The sequence below is a fragment of the Ictalurus punctatus genome, chromosome 23 (genome assembly GCF_001660625.3).
Source record: "Ictalurus punctatus breed USDA103 chromosome 23, Coco_2.0, whole genome shotgun sequence".
In the NCBI taxonomy this organism is placed as follows: domain Eukaryota; kingdom Metazoa; phylum Chordata; class Actinopteri; order Siluriformes; family Ictaluridae; genus Ictalurus; species Ictalurus punctatus.
The window spans coordinates 5,145,875-5,166,181 of NC_030438.2; the positions used below are offsets into that span (position 1 = coordinate 5,145,875).

The 20,307-nt window shown below is 37.2% G+C and overlaps 1 protein-coding gene across 2 annotated transcripts; it reads left to right on the forward strand.

Moving 5' to 3' along the window:
• The first annotated feature begins 4,872 nt into the window (after positions 1–4,872).
• gramd1c (GRAM domain containing 1c) lies at positions 4,873–19,444 on the forward strand. 2 transcript variants are annotated; one of them, XM_017453455.3, is made up of 19 exons: positions 4,873–5,008; positions 5,104–5,158; positions 5,775–5,927; positions 7,205–7,313; positions 7,542–7,642; positions 7,734–7,832; positions 7,973–8,053; positions 11,386–11,510; positions 11,668–11,824; positions 12,334–12,493; positions 12,634–12,777; positions 13,164–13,282; positions 13,363–13,505; positions 13,581–13,684; positions 14,740–14,907; positions 16,146–16,212; positions 17,195–17,314; positions 18,100–18,202; positions 18,334–19,444. In XM_017453455.3, exons 3-19 carry the CDS (start codon positions 5,835–5,837, stop codon positions 18,394–18,396), a joined length of 1,956 nt encoding a protein of 651 aa, XP_017308944.1. In that variant the 5' UTR covers positions 4,873–5,008; positions 5,104–5,158; positions 5,775–5,834; the 3' UTR covers positions 18,397–19,444. The 2 variants fall into 2 exon arrangements, with proteins under 2 accessions (XP_017308944.1, XP_017308947.1); XM_017453458.3 differs by lacking the exons at positions 4,873–5,008; positions 5,104–5,158; positions 7,205–7,313 and having other exon boundaries at positions 5,828–5,927.
• The last annotated feature ends 863 nt before the right edge of the window (positions 19,445–20,307 follow it).

The following is a 20,307-nucleotide window of genomic DNA, read 5'->3' on the forward strand; positions in this document are numbered from 1 at the left end:
AATACATTTCCTACCGTGTTATCCTAATAAAATCATGAAGGCTGGGAATGGTCCACGGTCGCCTACAATCATCTACAGTTCTTTTTTTGTCATGCCAGAAAAGGGTGTAAGCAATCCTCGAAAGCATGATACACTAAAAACTGGCTTTGATCCTGGAGTGGCTTCTGAAATCAAGGTGGGAAGGTTCTTCCTTCTGAAACTAGAGCACTAGAGCTTGATAATGATAGGTATCAGATAGAGTTTCACCACTGGCCTCCGCCAAACACAGAGGTATGACTCCAAAGCCAACGAGCTATACTGACTGCTGAAGCGCACTACTGGAAAACCGGAAATTCCTCAATGCTGCACACAGAATCCGGTTTAGTGTTAACGTCCTCGAATGTTCAACTATTAATGCTACCATCACTCTTCTGTATATGCATTGGGAGTGACTCAGACAGCCCTCAGCCAATCTTCTGAACCAAAAACTGGTACGCAATGTTCAGTTAAAAATGAATGTGGCCAGCTTTCATTTATTCACTTTACTATGAATAATCGTGGTGTTAATGACCTAGCCAGCACTCATCATTTCCTCTGAGGGATATCAAGACCAAATTTGGTTCCTTTATACATTACACAGAATGAAAGAAAAAAAACATTCAGCAGTTCTTATATGCTGTGTACATTCAGAAACAGGTGACCTCGCCACCCAGGTATGAGCTTCCCCTAGAATTTTTCTAACTATTAACAAAAACTGTTTCTGTAAATGTAGTGTTCGTCATAAAGCCAGAACTCAACCGATCCTGTGAACCGAAAATTGTGGACTTCAAAATCATTCCTCTTCTGAGTGTGGTGGTGATTACCGATCATCTGTCTGCTGTTCATCCTCCCTGAAATTTCAACTATTAACACAAACTAGTCCTGTATATGCGGTGAGCAGTGACGAAGCCCGCCCTTGGCTGATCACCTGAACTGAAACTTGCTGACGCAAAACATTCCTTTTCTTGGATTGGTGTTAACGCCCTCGAATGTTCAACTATTAACGCTACCATCACTCTTCTGTATATGCAGTGGGAGTGACTCAGACAGCCCTCAGCCAATCTTCTGAACAGAAAACCTCGGTGTTAAACACTCTTCCCTCGACATGGACACAATGCTGAATATTGCAACGGCTCCTCCGACAGTCATCGTCATGCCACAAGTCGTGTACCAGCATTTTGAATTCAATATGGGACCCAATCCCACACACAACGATGAAGGCCGGGGTTTAAAATGGTTGAAGTATATTATTACGGCTGCACAGATTTTGCTCGGCTGCTACAAAGTCTTCAGGACTATATTTAACTTTTTCAGCTAAAACATAAGCAGCAGCGGGCTCCCATGCCAAGCCCGAGGCTGAAGAGGCAGCGTGCCAAATTCAATGCTTGTGCGCAACTTCATTACTGTATATGAATAAATCATTATTTACATGAAGCCATGTCCAGTTTTTTTTTTTTTTTTTAAATTATACATCCATCTTTTCTAAACAACAAAACCTCACTTTATGGCAGAAACATGTCTCTTCTAGCACTGGTGAGAGTTTCACAGCCAGCTTTGGGGTGCTACTGATGCACAGTATCTGAATGGCTCCTCAAATCATCTACAGTCAGCTACAACAGCATGTGATCCATCTGAGACCATAATCACACATACACAGAAATATAGAGGTTTAAAAATAAATAAATAATAATACATTAAAAAAAAAAAAACTACTTCTGTAAAACATGCTGCTGGGCTTCTATGAAGTCTTCAGGATTATACACAACTTTTTCAACTAAAAATGAAAAATCACAGGACATGGGCAGTCAAAAATAAAGAGAAGGGGAGGACATCACAGAGATCATGAACCAATGCAGCAAGTTCTGTACTGAGAAACGGGTTAAAACTCCTCAAAGCCGATGTGCAGGACTGATTAATTACCAGAAATATTTAGTTCGAGTTACTGCTGAACTCGAAAGAGTTCACAAACTTTCAAGCACCACTGCAGCAGCTGAATAATTATTCCCTATAATTTTTTTTTTTATGTTATGGACGGAGAGTTTTACATATAAAGCAAAACATGTCATTTTATTATGCCTACTAACAGGCTTTTTACAACAACAAAAATAAATAAATAAAAAACCAAACTTAAAAAAGTGCTTAACATTAGAACATAGACACACACACATTACATCTTGTTGCTGCTTACTAGAAAAAGTCAACTTTAAAGTGTCTGTTAAATGTTAAGGATTATCATTTTTTACCACTTCCACACATAAAACAAATTCAACCAAAGATACACATCGAAAACTAAATACTTTATACAACATTTAATTTATCCATCTAAGTACAGTGTAGGTTTCATATTTGAGCTGTTACATTCATTCAAATATTTTTAGATTGTAGGGGTTACACTACATGACATTATATTATCGCTACTATCTAAAATAAAAGCCTACATTTACATGTCAATTTGTTTTTGTCAAAACAAAAAAAAGGGGGGGGGGGAGTTTTTTAAACTGTAGGAATTACAATACATGTCAATCCAAATTCACAATACACCACATTTTCTTTTTTCCTAACACTGGCAGTAACTACATTTTGAAAGCAATAATTTCTGTACATTTAATATTTAATAATTATTGACTGTAGGAGCTTCACATGTACAATTAAATCCACTACATGACTTTTCATTATTCCCTTTCCATAATAACCACTTACTACATCAAGTATTTTCTTAATATTACTCTAATGATTCAATTTAACTATACATGAAAATCTGAGACAAGAAAAAAGAGAACTTTTTATAATTTATTATAAGTAAATGCTACATTGTCATCTTTAAAAATGCCCAAAACTCACAAGATCAGGAAAAGTTAGCTGTATTATAGCAGTGGTTTTCAAAGTGGGGGCCGCCAGGGGGCGCCCGGGGGGCCTCAACAATTTGGTGTGAAAAATTTATAAATACATGATTTTCTCTTTCTCACTCTAAGATAACCACACACACAATCAATTCCTAATCTAATGTAATGTAAAGATGCAAGATGTTATTATTAATTAAAAAAGGGGATATATTCAGAAGTCTGTATTTTTAATGTGTTTTAAAGACATTAAAAGACATTAACCACTGTATTATAGAATAGACTATTATTACAAACTATAAAAAAAAGAACTCATTTTCAGACGAAATGTTAAGCATACAGCCTACATAAACTTCAATTTATATTAAAACCTAGATTAAGTATATAAAGTAATTTTTTTTTAAGTGTCAAGCGGTACCTTCGAGAAGCCCCAATATCGCCTGCGTCCTGACGTCTGGATGTCTCCAAGTGCGCGTCACTGCTATTTAAAAGCTTCTTCTTCGTCGTCTTAGGTCGTCTTTTCTCTTCTTCTCCTGCTGAAGGTGATGAACATGTGTATTGTGCAGTACTGCCACCATGTGACTGGGGAAATGTGTCGCTATACGATCTGTACCACGCATGCGCAAGGATGTTTCGCCCTGAGGGAGTCTCATTCATAATTTTTTAACTGAGCAAGTTGTACATACAAACCCTTATTAGAAACTACAGCAGTTACATTCCAATATGTTTTAAAATGTAATGTTATTTACCATGTGGGGAATCAACAAAATCTTTTTTTTTGCCTCAATGGGGCAAGTTGTCCAGGTCTTTGTTAGAGTAAAGCCAAACCCTAATTGCTTTATGAGTCAGTAGGAGACATTTACTTGTGATATTGGGTGAAATAAAACATTAAGACAGCATAGGTTGTAAATGATGTCTTCAGGTGAAACCCTGCAGTATCTCATTTGACATCTCCAGGTTCTAGCATGTCCAAAAAAGCTTAGAGATTGAACCAGTGTATAACTGTGCTACAAATGTAATGGCTTCACATGGAGCAACATCAAGCAGGCCTTTGGGGGTAATTTATGTAACTAGAGAACATTTCAGACTGCAGAGCCAAATCTGCTGGGTTTTCACACCGGATCTCGGTGCAGTCCATGATGACTAACATGAGGGTGAAAATTTCTGCCCATTATTCCCTGTACGTGCTCTTTAGTAATCCATGATGTCAGGGAGATACAAAAAATGCCCAAATGATGATAATGCTGATATAGGGTGACTTGTTTTTGAGTTATTGAAGTTTGGCTTAAACCAGTCAAAATGTGTACTTTTGCTGCCATGCTATGACTGACATAACATCCAGGGTGTATTCCCACCTCATGTCCAGCGTTTGCTTTAAGTTGTATTGCCCATTAAAGTTGCTGAACTTTTCCTCTACATGCTTGCCAAAGTAAAAGAATGGAGAAATGAAAATTTAAGAATACAATGAATGTACTGAACAAAACAAATACGTAGATGACATATTTACTGTTTATGTTCTTCTTAGTCATGCTGAACTAGACTGGTTTCGTTGCATTTACTGCTTTCGTGGAGGAATCCTGCTCAACAAGTCCAGAGTCCTGAGGTTCTTACTGGGAATATCGCTGACATCATAGATTGGGTTCCCTTTATTTCCAGTTTATCTACTGCTATAATCCATGTGCATGTCCTCGAGAACAGTAAGGCTGGTTGAAAAAAACCCAGAACAAAATCATTAAAAGTGTAAATAATTTTCTTTGTTTGAATTTAGCTAGATTAGTTTGTTCACTGATGTTATATTTAGAGCCAATTAACAGTTATGTGAATGCATCTATTTGGGAAAAAGAAAGTGCAATACACATCAAATCAACTGAAATAAATAAATAAACAATAAGTAGTAATATGTGTGAAATACCTAAATGCAGAACGTGAGAGAAATGTTCTCTCATATGGAGAATGGTGTGTTCCCTCCTGAGTGGGTTGGGCCAGGTAACACACTTGTCGCCAGGTGAGGACACACTTCCAAACCGGCAACACAGCAGCATCCATCATACTGCAGGGTTTCACCTGAAGACTTCATTTAAAACCTATGCTGCCTTATTGTTTTATTTCACCCATTCTCTACAACTGGTCCATATTTGGTATGAACACAGGTAGGAGGATTTTCCTCTCTATTTTAGCAGTTTAATGCATAACCATCTGGACAACATTGGAATTTTTTACATGTCTTTGTACACTTTATTGGCAGATTGGGCTTTTCTTACTCAACACAGTTGTTTTATTGACATTGAGTTTGGGAAATGGTAGGTATTATTTAATTTATACTTTGATCAAAGTGTTGGTTGGACAATATATTGATTTGATTTAGTTTAAGTTGGGCATTAAATAGTTGAACCCATCTGGCAACAATGAAATAAGTTGTTAGGGGCAAATAAGTGTAGGCAGAATGTATGCAATAACAACATAATATGTCGTTATAAACCAATCATAGTTTGTGGAGTGTAGAAAAAACCCCCACAATTGCTAGCTCCTTTTTATTCCATGGATTTTCTCCTAGAATAGATGAATTTGGGGCCTACTGACTTTTTGGTTCCAGGTGCCTTAGTTTGTGGGTTTAGTAGAACTGACTATACACAAAAATCCCAAGTGTAAAAATGAATTTTTACAGTATTTAATCTAACGCTTTACTGGGTTTAGTTGAACAAACACAAACACTGCAAGTGTTATAGGATTTGGCTGTCAAAGCTTCCCTGGAATAACTCAAACCTTTTTGGAGATAAGTCACAGGACAGGAAAAGCCAGTTTTCTTCTTTGTGTTCCTATTTATGCCTATGTAAATTAGAACATCATACTTTGCATAGCTTAAGGACTCGTCATGCCATGCTGAAGATAAAGTGTACTGAGATCCACCTTTTACAGTTTTGCTGAGAGTCCATTGAGTCTGGTGTAGATTTGCTTCTTCAGCCGGATGAGAGAAAGATGACCCATGTAACAAAATCAACAACAGGCAGCGATAGCGCCGTGGAGAGCAGTCCAGCTCAAGATGTCCGAGTGATCTCAGAGGAGCATGAGGTGAACAGCTTTAGATATTACTTGAGGAGAACTTCACTCCTTGATTTTATTGAACAATGCATGTCTCAGCTACTTTGTTGGTATGATCTTTACTTTTACATGTAACAAAGGAAATTTATTCAAGTTTGAAAACACTAAATCCCAAGAGGCACACAGTTTAGTAGTTGTTTTTGTAATAAAAAAAAGACCTCTTTTACTGCCCTCTTGTGGAATTTAGATATTAAATTACATTTCTGCACTTCTACATATTGTACATCTATAGAGATTTGCAGGTATTGTGTGTCTAGTTTATTTTTTTTTAACATGCATGAAAGTATTTTACAAATTAAATGAATTAAAATTAAAAAAATCAATAGTATTGGATTTGAAATGCCATTATATTGCCATTGAAATGATTGTACACCATTTAGTTTATTCTAATCCATTTTTTTTGGTATTTATTATGTGATATAATTTGTTTTGTAAACATTTTACATTGTCTCTCACCCTTAATAATATGGGCAGGGAAAATAGTAAAAGGTTTGATCCTGGCATCAGGAAACAGTGTGGTGTTTCACATGTTATTCCAGTGTACATGTGGGTTTCCTCTGGGTTGGCTGACTTCCTCCCATCTCCCAAAAACATGCCAGTAGGTGGATAGGCTAAGATAAATTGCCCCTAGGTGTGAATCCATCCATCCAGCCATCCATCCATACATTTTCGGTACTGCTTATCCTACACAGGGTCACAGGGAAACCTGGAGCTTATCCCAGGGAACTCTGAGCACAAGGCAGGGAACACCCTGGACAGGGTGCCAACCCATCGCACCGCACAATCACACGTTCACACACCTATTTACACACACGACAGACAATTTGGAAATTCCAATCAGCCTACAAAGCATGTCTTTGGACTGGGGGAGGAAACCAGAGTACCTGGAGGAAACTCCCGAAGCATGGGGAGAATATGCAAACTCTGCACATAGAGGGCAGAGGCGCCATAGGTGTAAATGAGTGTGTGAATGTGTTTATGTGCATGATGCCCTGCAATGGTCTGGCGTGGCTTCAGGGTGTATTCCTGACTCATGCCCAGTGTTCCCATGATATTAAATAATTAATTAATTCATCTTCAGTAAGCTTTTTACCCTGGTCATTGCTGTGGTGGATCTTTGGAGCTGTGAGGCAGAAACTATATCTGCTGCACCTCTACTCCTCCCCTAATTTAATTTATAATTCATTTAAAGAATCTAAAACTGTTATTATATTCCATTCGACATTTGTATTTATTTACCATTACAGGGATTGAGTATTATAACTCCACAATCATCCCTCACCAGCTACAAACAGAGGAGTGAGGAATTCAGGAAAACCTTCAAAGAATTGTCTGAGTCAGAAAGACTTATAGTGGGTGAGTAAAAGAGAGAGAGAGAGAGAGAGAGAGAGAGAGAGAGAGAGAGAGAGAGAGAGAGAGAGACATTTAAGCCCACATTGAAGCATTTACAATATCTATCACAACTCCAAAGAAAAATACTGTTGGTGAATATATACAATGTACACTGTTAAATTATTCAAATGTTTATGTTATAATATAATGTTTATATTATACAGTGTTATTTCATACCTCTTTTTCCCCCAGACTACAACTGTGCTCTGCAAAAAGACATTTTACTGCATGGACGCATATACCTCACAGAGAACTGGATCTGTTTCCACAGTAATGTATTTTGGGGAACAAAGGTAAGTGCAAAAAATACAAAATTGTATCACATAGACTGAAGATTTGCTACAAAGTCATTGCTACATTTTATTTCAATGTAATTTCTTCTAGATTATGGTGAATATGAAAGATATTGCATCCATGTCGAGGGAGAAGACAGCTCGACTGATACCAAACGCCATACAGATCATTCAGACCAATACAGAAAAGGTAAAACGAAACCATCATTAAAAACCACTAAACCACACTAAACTGCAAATTAGTGTCCTATACATGTCTACGGTATGATAGGCTGTATCTGTGCTGTTTGAAACCGTGTGCATTTTGTGATATCACTTCCTGGCCTCTAGCTCTTCTTCACGTCTTTTTCTGCAAGGGAGAAAAGTTACCAGAGCATTTTTCGTCTATGGCAGAATTTTCTCTTGGAGAAGGTAAGCATGACGCATTCATCACCAAATAAACCATCGCATTCACTGCATCATTATGACCTGTTCATTCAGATTGACCCAGCCTTTGTAATTAGATGAAAAACAGGCTCTGTGTGAAAATCTCTGCTCTCACAGGCTTGAGTAATGTCAGATGCCAGCTACACCTTAGAAATATTTTATAGCCTATTGATACTGAACATGTGGTGAAACAGTGGTGCATTGTGTAGTGTTTCCGCCCCACAGCTCCAGAGTCTCTGGTTCAAATCCTGAGCTTAGGTTACTGTTTGCTTCACTTGTTAGAAACCTAATCTAGAAAGAAAGACTGATCTTACCTAATGCACCTTTAACTGCTTTAATGACATGTTATAGCAGTGTTATGTTTTTACACTGTAAAGTACAATATGTAATGTTTTACACTGTAAACTGTAAAGTGTACTGTAATGTTTGGACCAGTGTGTTGTGTGTAGACTGAGAAGCAATGCCAGGAAGTGCATGGTGGGAAAAAAAACAAACTGCACTCGCATCAGCCGGGAGTTTCACACAGAACAGCAGAATGAATCTAAAGTTCAGTGAACTCTCTGGGTGTGGCTTTCTACTTTTACCTGATACAAGGCGTCCTATGCGGGCCCTGACTAAGGGGGAAAATAGCTTACATACTCCCTGTTAAGTCTCACTAATACTGACAAAAGGATCTGCTGAGGTGTATAGGGAATATTACTTCAATTAAAATAAAGTTTTAACACTTGTATAAATAAATTAATGACTAAATACAAACAAAAACCAATCACATGTTAACACATTACTGTCCTACATAACACCTATGAGCAAACACACCAATAAGTATGTTACCATATAACGATTAACCTGTTTTTATTAGCATTTGAGTAAAATTATAAGGGTTTAGTCAGTTTCTTAAACGTCTTTAACGTTTTGTTTGTTTGTTTGTTTGTTTGAAGTCTCCTAGCATTCATTTTCTAACTTTTCTAGTTTAATCGGAAGTGGAAAGTGTCAATCTGGTAACCCTGCATTGAGACGCCAAACCGAAACCGCTTCCTGATTGGTACATGTGCAGAACTCGAGCTCAGTCTCAAAATGTCTTCCTATTGGACATGGAGTATGCTATGTAGGCTGTTAGTGACACCATTTCGTTCCCTGAGAAGTGCACTTATATAGGGGATACGTAGGGGTTTGGGAGTGAGCCTGGGTGTTTGATGACAGAGGTCATTTTCGTTCATTTGAAGGCCTCCAACAGGTAGCAAAGCGCGTCTTTTTTATTGCGAGACCTGTAAGTAAGTAGGCCCATTAAAAACAATGTAATAATATGTTGTCATAGAGTTATTTCTGTCTTTGGGAATGTTGTTGGTTTAGTGTGTTGTTGTTGTTGTTGTTGTGTCTGTGCCGTCCGGTGTGTTGATATTTTAATGATTTGTTTATTCTTGTCGCGGTTTCCTGTCTTTAATCTACTTCTTGTTTTTAATCTCGCGTCTAGTTTGTGCACTTTGTTGTGTCTGAAAGGTTTCTTTCAGGTTCGAGGTTATTGAACACTTGCACAAATCTCTTCTTGTAGATTATATTAGTGTAGTTATAATTTAAAGGGTATACAGCTGTTTGTTTTAAAGCAGCTGGGGTTGATGGTCGTCATGGGTACAACAGGGAAGAACAACTCGTACACTCAAGTCTAGTTTGGTTTCCTTCTTTTACATGTTTACTCATCCTGAATCCAGATTGTTTTAGGGGAAGAAAGAAATGGCCAAACTGTGCTGGATTTCATCCATAAGGACTAGATAGGGACGTTCCTGACCACAAGTTTATGTTCAATGCCAAGCATCACAGGGACAACGACCAAAATGATAATATTAACGAAAGAAAGAAAGAAACACACTTGATATCATTTGATGTTAATCACACCGTGTAAAAAAAAATAAAATAAAAATAAATTGTGTATGTTAATTTTATATTATAAGACTGAGATTTTAACCTTTGGGCGATATGATTGTACAGTACTGATAATGTGATAGATAAGATTACAGTGTGCATCTACAATGTCTGTGACACACAAAAGAAAGCTTGTTTTTGTATCAGTTAGTTCATGGTCCTTTGTTTCCTTACTAATTTAAAAAATGGTTCAGTGGTTTTAATTTAACATAATGGTTTGCTTAAACATGCCACTACTTTGCCACATCCCTGGAACGTATTGTGTGTGGTTTTTTTTTGTTAACTAAACCTAAAAGTGTGTCACATGTATTAAATTTGAAAAAACAAGCAAGCAAAATAAAGTCTTCAGATGTGATGTCGTATGAAATTTTGCTTTTTTTTTCCGATTCTGATTGGTCAGAAGGCGTTGATGAATTTTCAGCAAGGGTTCGATTAAAGTGCTCATTTAAATATGGCATTATTTCTATAGAGACAGCTTAGAGGCGTGTGTGTCAGTGCTTTGTAACAATGCTTTTTAACTCGTTTCGCAGAAGTTCCACAACATAAACTGTAACTATAAACGGATAAAATAGTATGACACTTATTTCTTTAATAAAAGAAGAAATTTAATTGTTGGACAATTGCTGTCATATAAGATAAAACACTTTTATAGGAAAATAATCCTGCGACAGGATCACACCACCCAGTTGGTTATTATTTTCTTATAGCAGCATGCCTCAAAGTGTTTTATTCCTTACATCTTGCCCATCCTTACTTCATCCAGATGTTTTAGCTATCCCGATGATGTTGTCAGTAAAATTCTTTGAACTGGGTTGTGGTAAAAACGTAAGTCGCAAATTTAGGCTATGGTGTAGGTTGTCTCTGTTTTTAAAACCAAAATTTGATCACTAACGTGTTATTTGGCTTGAAGCTAATTTAACAGTAGGTTCTACCAAAAGGTATGATCAAACGTCTAATTGTACGTCTTGCTGAAAAAAGTAAATTTTTAATAGGAGCCCTTCATACCCAAGCTTTACAAGCAGCACATACGAATTCCAAATGAATACTGTTATAGCATGTTTAAATAAAGACTTGAAGGTGTTAAAGAAGAGTACTGAGAGCATTAAATACTTTGTCACATTGTGACACTGGCTTGTGTGTCTGTAATCAAGGACTGTCGCACCATCAATGCGTTCATTATATGAAAAACTTAATTAACTTGTCTAAATATGACTCAATTTACAGGACGTTATTGTGATCACATCTCTGTAAATAATTGCAAAGCAGGTCAGGTGTGTTTTCCACCTAGCATATGATGGTTTAAATCAGGAATGAAAGGTGCATTGTGCCACCGTGTTACCAGGGAGACAATGTCCTTTTGTTGCACAGGTCGTTCGTTCACTCATTCATTGTTTCTTTAGCAACTGACCAGGCAAGAGCTCTGGCAGATGGTCAAACAGCATTATGGCAATGACTTGGGTTTGAGCCAGGAAGAAATGGACTGTATGCAGATGATGGTAGACACAGTTGCACATAACCAGCCTAGGTAAGACACCTGCTTTCTGTAATAGTGTGTGTGTGTGTATGTATATGTGTGTATGTATGTTTATATATAATATAAGATTTGACCTCAGTATTTTGGTTTTGAAGCAGGCAGTGATGGAGCTTTGTGCTGATTGAAATTGAAATATTCTTTGTTTCAGCTTGAACATGAAAGCAGAAGATCACGCTGTAAAATTAGAGAGACCTTCCTCTCTACGACTTCCTCAGACTGAGCAGACGTCACATGAGGCCTCGACGCCACAGGGAGACGACACACAGTCGTCCATCGGACTGCAGAGCACACTATCTCCGAATGGGGTACAGTTAATTTTCTTACATAAACTAATCAACATGCAGTTTGGTTTTACATTTTATTTACTGAACAAACAGAAGTACGGTTTAACTTCCCTCACTGGGATTGAATTATGTACATCAATTATTAAATGAGTCTACATAAAGCTAATCTCCAACCTGAAACACATTAAACAGGTTTAGAACAAAATGTTTGTGATGTGCTTAGTGATTCTGTTGGTTGTTGCTGTATTTCTGTAGTTTCCATGAGAATTTAGAGGTTGTGATTTGCACCGATGTCAGTTATTGCTAGCACAGTTACAATAACGTTTGAGAAGTGAATTGGGTTTAGAACTTCACGGATAACTGCCAAGTTTACAAAAAAAAGGCTTTAAAAAAAGGTTCAGAATTGTATAACAGAATAAATCTTGGAATTCATTTAAGATCACATGTTAATTATAAAGATTAATCTGCAAGTCTTTGACACTGGTTCAAAGGTGCAATCATACATTAAATATGTATGTAATCACACTTAGGATGATGTGCGGAGCACACCGTCTCAGCCACGCAGTCCTAATCTTTCCCTGGACCGCATCAGCAATGAACGAGTGGCCAAGCACTCTTCTCTGTCCTTGGATCTGAATGCCAACGAGGACCGAATCTCAGATAATAGCCTGTCCGATAGCATGGAGGATGGTGAGAGGCTTTGTGTGTGTGTGTGTGTGTGTGTGTGTGTGTGTGTGTGTGTGTGTGTGTGTGTGTGTGTGCATTTTTATGCCCATACGGTAATGTGTGGCTGTTTTGTTTTATTAATTTGATCCTTCTGTCTGGTTCAGTGGAACGAGATTGTGTGTCCCAGGCGTCTCAGGGAAGGCTGTACATGAACAGGGTGTTCCGTTTCAGTGCTGACAAAATGTTTGAGCTGCTTTTCACGGATTCTTATTTTAGCCGGCGGTTTATGAATGCCAGGAAGATCACTGGTAAATATTACCTTTATATTGTTATGTGCACATCATATTCTGTATCTCTCTACATTGTCAGGAAATGCAGCTATATACTCATTACTGTATACGCAGTTCTGTACATTAGAAACAACAACAAAAGTAATTTTTTTAACATTTGTAATGTGGACCATTTTTTAAATAAGAACTTGAAAACACTGAAAAAGAAAAACCTCAGGTAGAAATGCCAGCACTGTCAGCAAGGTCTGTTTCTCAACCATATCTACATCACTCAAGTTCATAATTGGTGTCAGCTTTTTTAAAAAAATGCACAGGAATATATTTTTAAATCTACTTGTGCAGATATTTGCTTATGATTATTTTTGCTGTAATTACTAACTTGTATATATGTTGACCCTTTGCAGGTGCAACCTCTACGTCTTGGCAAAGGGACGCCTCTGGCTCTATGAAGAGAAGTTTAAACTACACCATCACCATCACCAACCCACTAGTGGGTAAATTTTCCACTGCAACAGAAAACCAGGTCAGCTTGCTTTCTGGTAGTATTTTTGTATTTACATATTGTGTGCTGTTTTAACTGACACCAGCCACTATTTTCTTTAGACTTTATATAAGGAATCTAGGGAAGGTCATTACTACTTGGTGGATTCAGAGGTCTACACACATGATGTTCCATACCATGACTACTTCTACACTCTGAATCGCTATTGCATCATACGCAACTCGAAGCACAAATGTAGACTTCGGTAAGCGCTTGACTTTTTAGCTTGTATTGCTCTTTCACGGTGATGTAATATTAACAGTGTATCAATTCTGTGCAGGATTTACACTGATGTGAAATACAAGAAGCAACCATGGGGATTTGTTAAGTCTTTTATCACCAAAAACTCCTGGAGTGGCCTGGAGGACTACTTCAGGCACCTTGGTTAGTGTCAGACGTTAAAACTTTTTACTCTTTTGTGCCTAGATTTTGTCCTTCCATCTCCCTGGTCTGGTCTACAGTGTATATTTTTATATATATATATATATATATATATATATATATATATATATATATATATATGACTAACAGGTCACAACAAATTGCAGGTCTGTTTTGAGTGAGTAGGCTTAGCATTTTCTTTATTGTGGTGACGTAGTTTTTCTTCTGCTAATTGATTATCAAGGGTTAGCAGGATAGTACTTAAGAGAATTGATCAAACCAAAGTGCCTGTAAATGAGTAGAAATTTTCACCTCAGATTTACATATCCCTTAATAAAACTTTTCAAACGTGCCTGTTTCTTGAAGGTAATGCTATAAAAAAAAAAGTTAAATAAATAGTTGTAACCTAAACTAAAAGTAAATGAGTAGCAATGTGCGATGATCACAGGCAACAATTTCTAAGACTTTCAATAAACCTCTTTATACCAAGCTCCTTTGAATTAGTGGTTGTAAAAGGATAATTCCAACAGTTTCAACCACAGTGCAGTGTAGATAGAGATGTAGTGAAATGTAGTACACGTGGGATTACCATGGACAAGAATTTTGACATTTCCCTGTACTGAGAACAACCTGTTTACTCCAAACTAATTTATAATGGATGTCTAAGGGCAGATGTTGAACTTCTACATCAATTAACATTTATGCAAAACGCATGTTTGTAGAACGTATTCATGAATTCTTTGTTCAAGTAGATTTATAAATCTACCTAAAGCTACTTTTGTATGGGTAAAACTCCATAAGAACTTACATTATACAGTTACACATTTTAAATGTATAATGGCAGCTGCCCTCAGAAGTCTATTATAAAGGAGTTTGGAGTAAATTTTTGTCATGTCTTAGTGCAGGGAAACGTGTCAAAGTTTGTCATTCATGGTAATTCCACATACACTACAGATGCAGCAGATAGAAAACAGGTTGGAACTGCTTGAGTTATCCTTTAACTTCTATTGAAGTACACTTTATATAAAACGCACACCTTTCTTTCTTTCTACAAACAGAGGCGGAGCTTCTTGAGGAGGAGGCGGAGTTGACCCAGGGATCCAGCGACGCTGGAAAAGGCGGCTTGCGTAGAAGGCGGAGGACCTACAGTCGCACGCTGCAGGAGCACATGAGACCCAGCAGATCGTACAGTGTAGACCCCGAGCAGCACAGAGAAAGCTCAATAGGTATGAAGGATTGTTTTTGTTTGTTTGTTTTAAAGCAGGGCTGCCCTAAACCTTTTCTGGATTTCTACCATCATCGGCTGATTAGTTATAAAAATTAGTACCAAACTGTAACACTGCTGATTGGGTAATATGAACAACTTGCTAATTAATTATAGGATTGCATGAAATTGCATTCTACATAGCTCAGTCTTGCGGCTAAACCTGAAACTAGGTCGGTACACACGTATGTATACATCACACAGATCAAGCCGCAAAACTTGACACTATGTGGAGACTCAGACTATGCATTTAAACTAATTTCTGTGATAGAACAATGTTAAAAATTACATAGCAATAAAGCAAGTTTATTAAAGTTAAAATTCCATGGCAGTATTAAGAAGCACTGTTTTTCTAAAGTATCTTGAGAAATCTGTAACTGTTATTGGTCTAGAGCTACTTTGAAATATTACAAACCTTTAAAATGACTCGTAATTATTTAGCAGTTATTTTGGTGTCGGCCCTATCACGTATATTCAGTGGCATGTAATCCTGAACCATTTAAAACATGAAAAAGAGAACAAATTTTCTCCAAAATAAAAAAAACTCCTATAGAGCTTTATAATTCTAAGATCTCACAATCCAGACAAAATGCACAGAAATACACAAAGGTTTTAATTGGAGATGTCATGATATCACTTTTTCTTTTCCGATACTGATACCGATACTCATCTCATTTTATTTTCTTTAAAAACTACTAAGCTTTAATTAAACCCTTACACACAAAAATCATTTACATAATATAATTTAATAAAATATAATAAAGTGTGTCTAAGATAATTAAAAAAACAGCAACAGTCAAGTCTGTTTTATAAGTAAACGTTTCCAGCTTCAAAAAATAATTTCTTTTCCAATCTTTGGCATTTGTTACAGCATTCGATATCTGATGTGTTTTCTCCAATTACCGATCCACCCTTTTTTGGCCCGATCTCTAGTTTTAATGCATTTGTTTTTAGACATCCTTTATTTCCTGCACTAATTCAGCCTCACTATTACATTTCATGTCTTTATTTATTTATTTATTTATTTATTTACAAGAAGAGAGCAAGAACCCTGTACTAGTAGCTTTAGCACATTTTATGTTGTACAGTTTTGCTCACAGCATACCATGGTGTATAGGATTACGCCACATTGTATGCTTTGCTGTAATACACACTGAGCAAACCATATGATTTAATAACAGGCTCGGTCTTGTATTTCAGGCGCAGCAGACACTAAGAATACACAAACGTGGAACATCACTTTCATTATTGCTGGAATGAGCTTAATGTAAGCTTACATAACACATCATATATGTGCAGTGTCTTCTTATGATCTCATGTATTGTGTTTTATTTATACCACAGTGCTGGTGAATTCTCAAAACTGATTGGTCAGAAGGTGGTCACAGGTTCATATTGATTCAATTGTTCTAATAATAATAGACAATAATAATAATAGACAGGTATACAAGTAATTTAACAAATAAATATAACATGATTGATATGGTCATGCTTCCTGTAAGGAGAAGTTTATTTAAAATGTATTGCAGGAACCTCCAGTGTCAGTGCTTTGTAACAAGGTAAAGGCATCAAGGCAGAGGGTTTTGCCCTTTTCAGTTTCGCTGTAATATGACAAGTTTTTTTTTGCTTTTTAATGTCCTGGAAAGAGGAAAATAATAGAGGCTAGTTAGGGCATGACCGATTACATCAACTATAACGTAACTGGAAACCGGAACAAACTTGTCTCGTGGACATTTCACAATATTTAACATAATTTTAAACATTCTCGTTCAGCAATAAATTGAACTTGCAATCATTATTTTCCCATAAACATACGCCCCGAAGTGTTTGAATCCATTTGTATATGTACATAAAAGGATGTTAGGTGTGATGACCTTCAGATACAGAAACCTGGTTATGTTGTAACATGACCATTAACCGTTGCTAAAGGAATGCTGAAGAAGCTACAGCTGCTAGCAGAGTGGATAAAACATTAATAAATTCTAAGCTGCAAACTGAGAGACTGAAACCTTGTGCAGTATAGCAGTGATTCTCTGAAGAGGTTCTCTGGCAAAAATACTTATGGCAGTAATTGAAGCAGTATTCTTTTAGTGTATAGATTTACCAAATGTCACTGCTGTGCAAAACAATTGTTCCACCACCTAAATAGTATCTGTTCAGCAGTGTCTGTATGCTGATCTCTTCCCAACACTACAGTGTGAGATTCTACAACTATAATACAGCTCAGGTTTGTAATTTGACTTTTTCCAGACTGTTGATTCTGTCCATACTGAACCTGGGACTGTTCTTTAAACTATGGGCCATGGAGGACGTGGCGCATCGTATGTACTTAAGCACAAAGCAGCGAATGAAGGAACGGGCCGAGGCCAGGTAAGGGACACACATGTGAAATGACCGAGTGAGTACTAGAGAACGATATAGATTTAGAGTGAAGCGGGTTTGTATAATCACAGCACCATAATCGAGAAAAGATGAGAAAGTTGCCTGAAATATAGAAACCTCCTGTGAGAGGAAGCAAGGAATATATTATAATAAGAGTTAGTCGATTTTCACTTCTGTTAACAGTTTTCTGCATTACCCACAATGCCGTTCTACTTACTAATAGTACTGCAGTGGGATTTAGCCCTCGCTTCATCTCTACCTAATGAGAGGGATGCAGCGGCACTTTAGTCGGTCCAGCTCTCTCAATTCTGCATCCGTACACTTCCCACTTCCAAAACTTCAACTTTCATGCTAATACTGCCATCATCTTGTGGATCAATAACTAGCCGAGCCGAATCTTTGGTGCAGCTCGATGCAACTGTCACATCTTTGCATCGCACGTTTCCACTGCTTCTATATTACTTCTACTTCTCCTACTCTTTGTCATTAACAGGATGTTAAACGTCGTTGGAAAATGGTGAATAAGAAAATAATCTCTTTTCCTTTCATTTTTATGAGCGAACAGAGAAACCTGATTGAAAACACTTATGCTTTTGAATTTTTTTCCCCTATTAAACTCCATGTGACGTCAGTGTAGCCGTCAACCGCAGACTTCTCACAGGAACAATGAAAATACATTAACGTGCAATAGCAGAGCCACTAAGCATATCACAAATATTTCAATATAAAGACATTTATTGTGTTTCAGAGTGGAATTTATCTTCTTTCCACAGTTTGACACCTGACCTGGGCCCTCGAGAGACATTCCAGAGGAGCCAAGAGGAGACGCGCTTACTGAGGGCCGTGCTACAGGACTCCATCAACCTTCTAGAACAGGTCTATTAATGTAACACACTTCAGCATGTAGCAGTGTCTTATTTCACTGAGAGGTCTCTAGTGTGCAGGTTGTGGGTTTTTTTTTTTTTTTTTTTTTTGCCATTTGTGACAGCTCCTGTTTCCCTCCACAGTTACGCAACTCTCTCGTGGTGCTTCAGCAGAACTTCCAGGGGCCCAATAAGACGGCCACTTAGCTATGACATTCTGCCTGGTGACCCACAGAGCGCAGGGGAATTTGGCCCACAGGGCTTTGCCGACATCAGGGGACGTTGTCGTAGGCAACGGTTACCTCAGAGATGCCTTTTTGCCAACGGGTGTTACTACCTCAGGCCTTCTGCGCTGTGGATGTTTTTGAGCCATGTGTGGGTGTGTAGGGATTTGTGCTGGCACAGGGAGCAATGCAGGCCCATTGCCCCCTGCAAATTGTGACCTCAGGGTACATTTTAAATTCACAGGTGTTTCCTTTTCCCTTTTGATTATAGTATAAATGCTTGTAGTCATCTGCCCTTAATTATTGAATGTATCGTGTGTGTGTGTGTGTGTGTGTGTGTGTGTGTGTGTGAGAGAGAGAGAGAGAGAGAGAGAGAGAGAGAGAGAGAGAGAGAGAGAGAGAGAGAGAGAGAAGGCATGATGACGATAGATGTTAATATTCCGTTGTCACACTGTTAACCAGGGCATTAAGTTTTAAAAGTTTATTTTACCATGTTGGTAAATCTAATGCCTAAAAAGTGATTTTGATCTTTCTAGAAATGTTTGCACCTCTGAACACTGTTGAATGATGTATATTCTGCCTGGTCATATATGACTTACTACAGCTTTATGCAGAATACAGAGTTTTAGTTTCTAGATTCTGTAGTGGTGTATGTATGGGTTTTTTTAAAAAATGATCTTTCTGGAATATTTTATGTTTCTCTGGAGGAATATATGTACAGTAAAGTTATAAATAATGTGGAATTGGTGTGCAAAATTTTAGTTGATTTTTATATTTTAGCGATAGGATGTTTACACTACATTTTGGTGCAATTTGTAATTGTACAGAAGGTTATAAGGATTCAAATGGTAGTGATAACGTTTGCACACAAATTGTCCAAAGATTGTAGAATTTAAATGATTTTATTGTCATTTTTAATATGAAATGGATGTCAAAGCATAAGCCAAGCCTTGTAAATCTTTCTCAGGAAATAATTTTTCTTTTCCTCATATATGGACATTTTAAATAAATTATCATAAAATTGTGGTTTATTTATGTCTTAAATGAAAGCCCTGTATCTGGTGATTTTGTGATTATAGTATTATGCTGTAGGAACCCCAGAAATGTTTAATGGAGGAATCTCTGCATGTTTAAACCGTATTACTAATACTACTAATACTTTTTCACCTCCCAGCACACATAAGCCACATTAAACTCTTGACTGCTGCTGATCATTGATTTAGTTAAAGCAGAAAGCACCATGGACTAGGCACCATCACACATGAAATCTGAGCTTTGCACAGTAAAAAGAAGTATAATATGTGTAAAGTGAAGAGTTACAACACTAGTTTACTAACAGAAACTTGGCCTACAAAGGCTTTATAATTAGCTGATAATTCAGGTAGAATGCTAAATTTTGGAATAATGTGACCCTTCATACAGGTAATGAAGGCATCTTATGTCCTTGTGTCTTTTCTGTTTTAACATTCAGTGTTGGGAGGCTTCACCTCTGGAACAGAAAGCTAATCAGGACTGAATAGGCAGGGGTTCCATCGGTGTTGCCAAATCGGGAGAAATCCCCAACTGGGCTTTAAAAAAATTTAAGCTTTTATAATGAGACAACTGGAATTTATAATGTCATGTAAATACTGTAAAACAACTGTGACATTATTTAATAGTGGCTGTCCACTTACCAACCACTTTATTAGGAATAGAGGTGTAAAAGCTCTACAAAATACAGAATGATTTCAATTCCTAAATATTTGATGATACCACTAAATATGCTATGGTATGATCTGATTACATTTACAATTAATTTCATTTGTTGCTTTTTAAATCTATACAAATCGTCATATCATTAAACCTAATTAGGCACGTGTACACCTGCACATTCATGCAATTATCCAATCAGGTA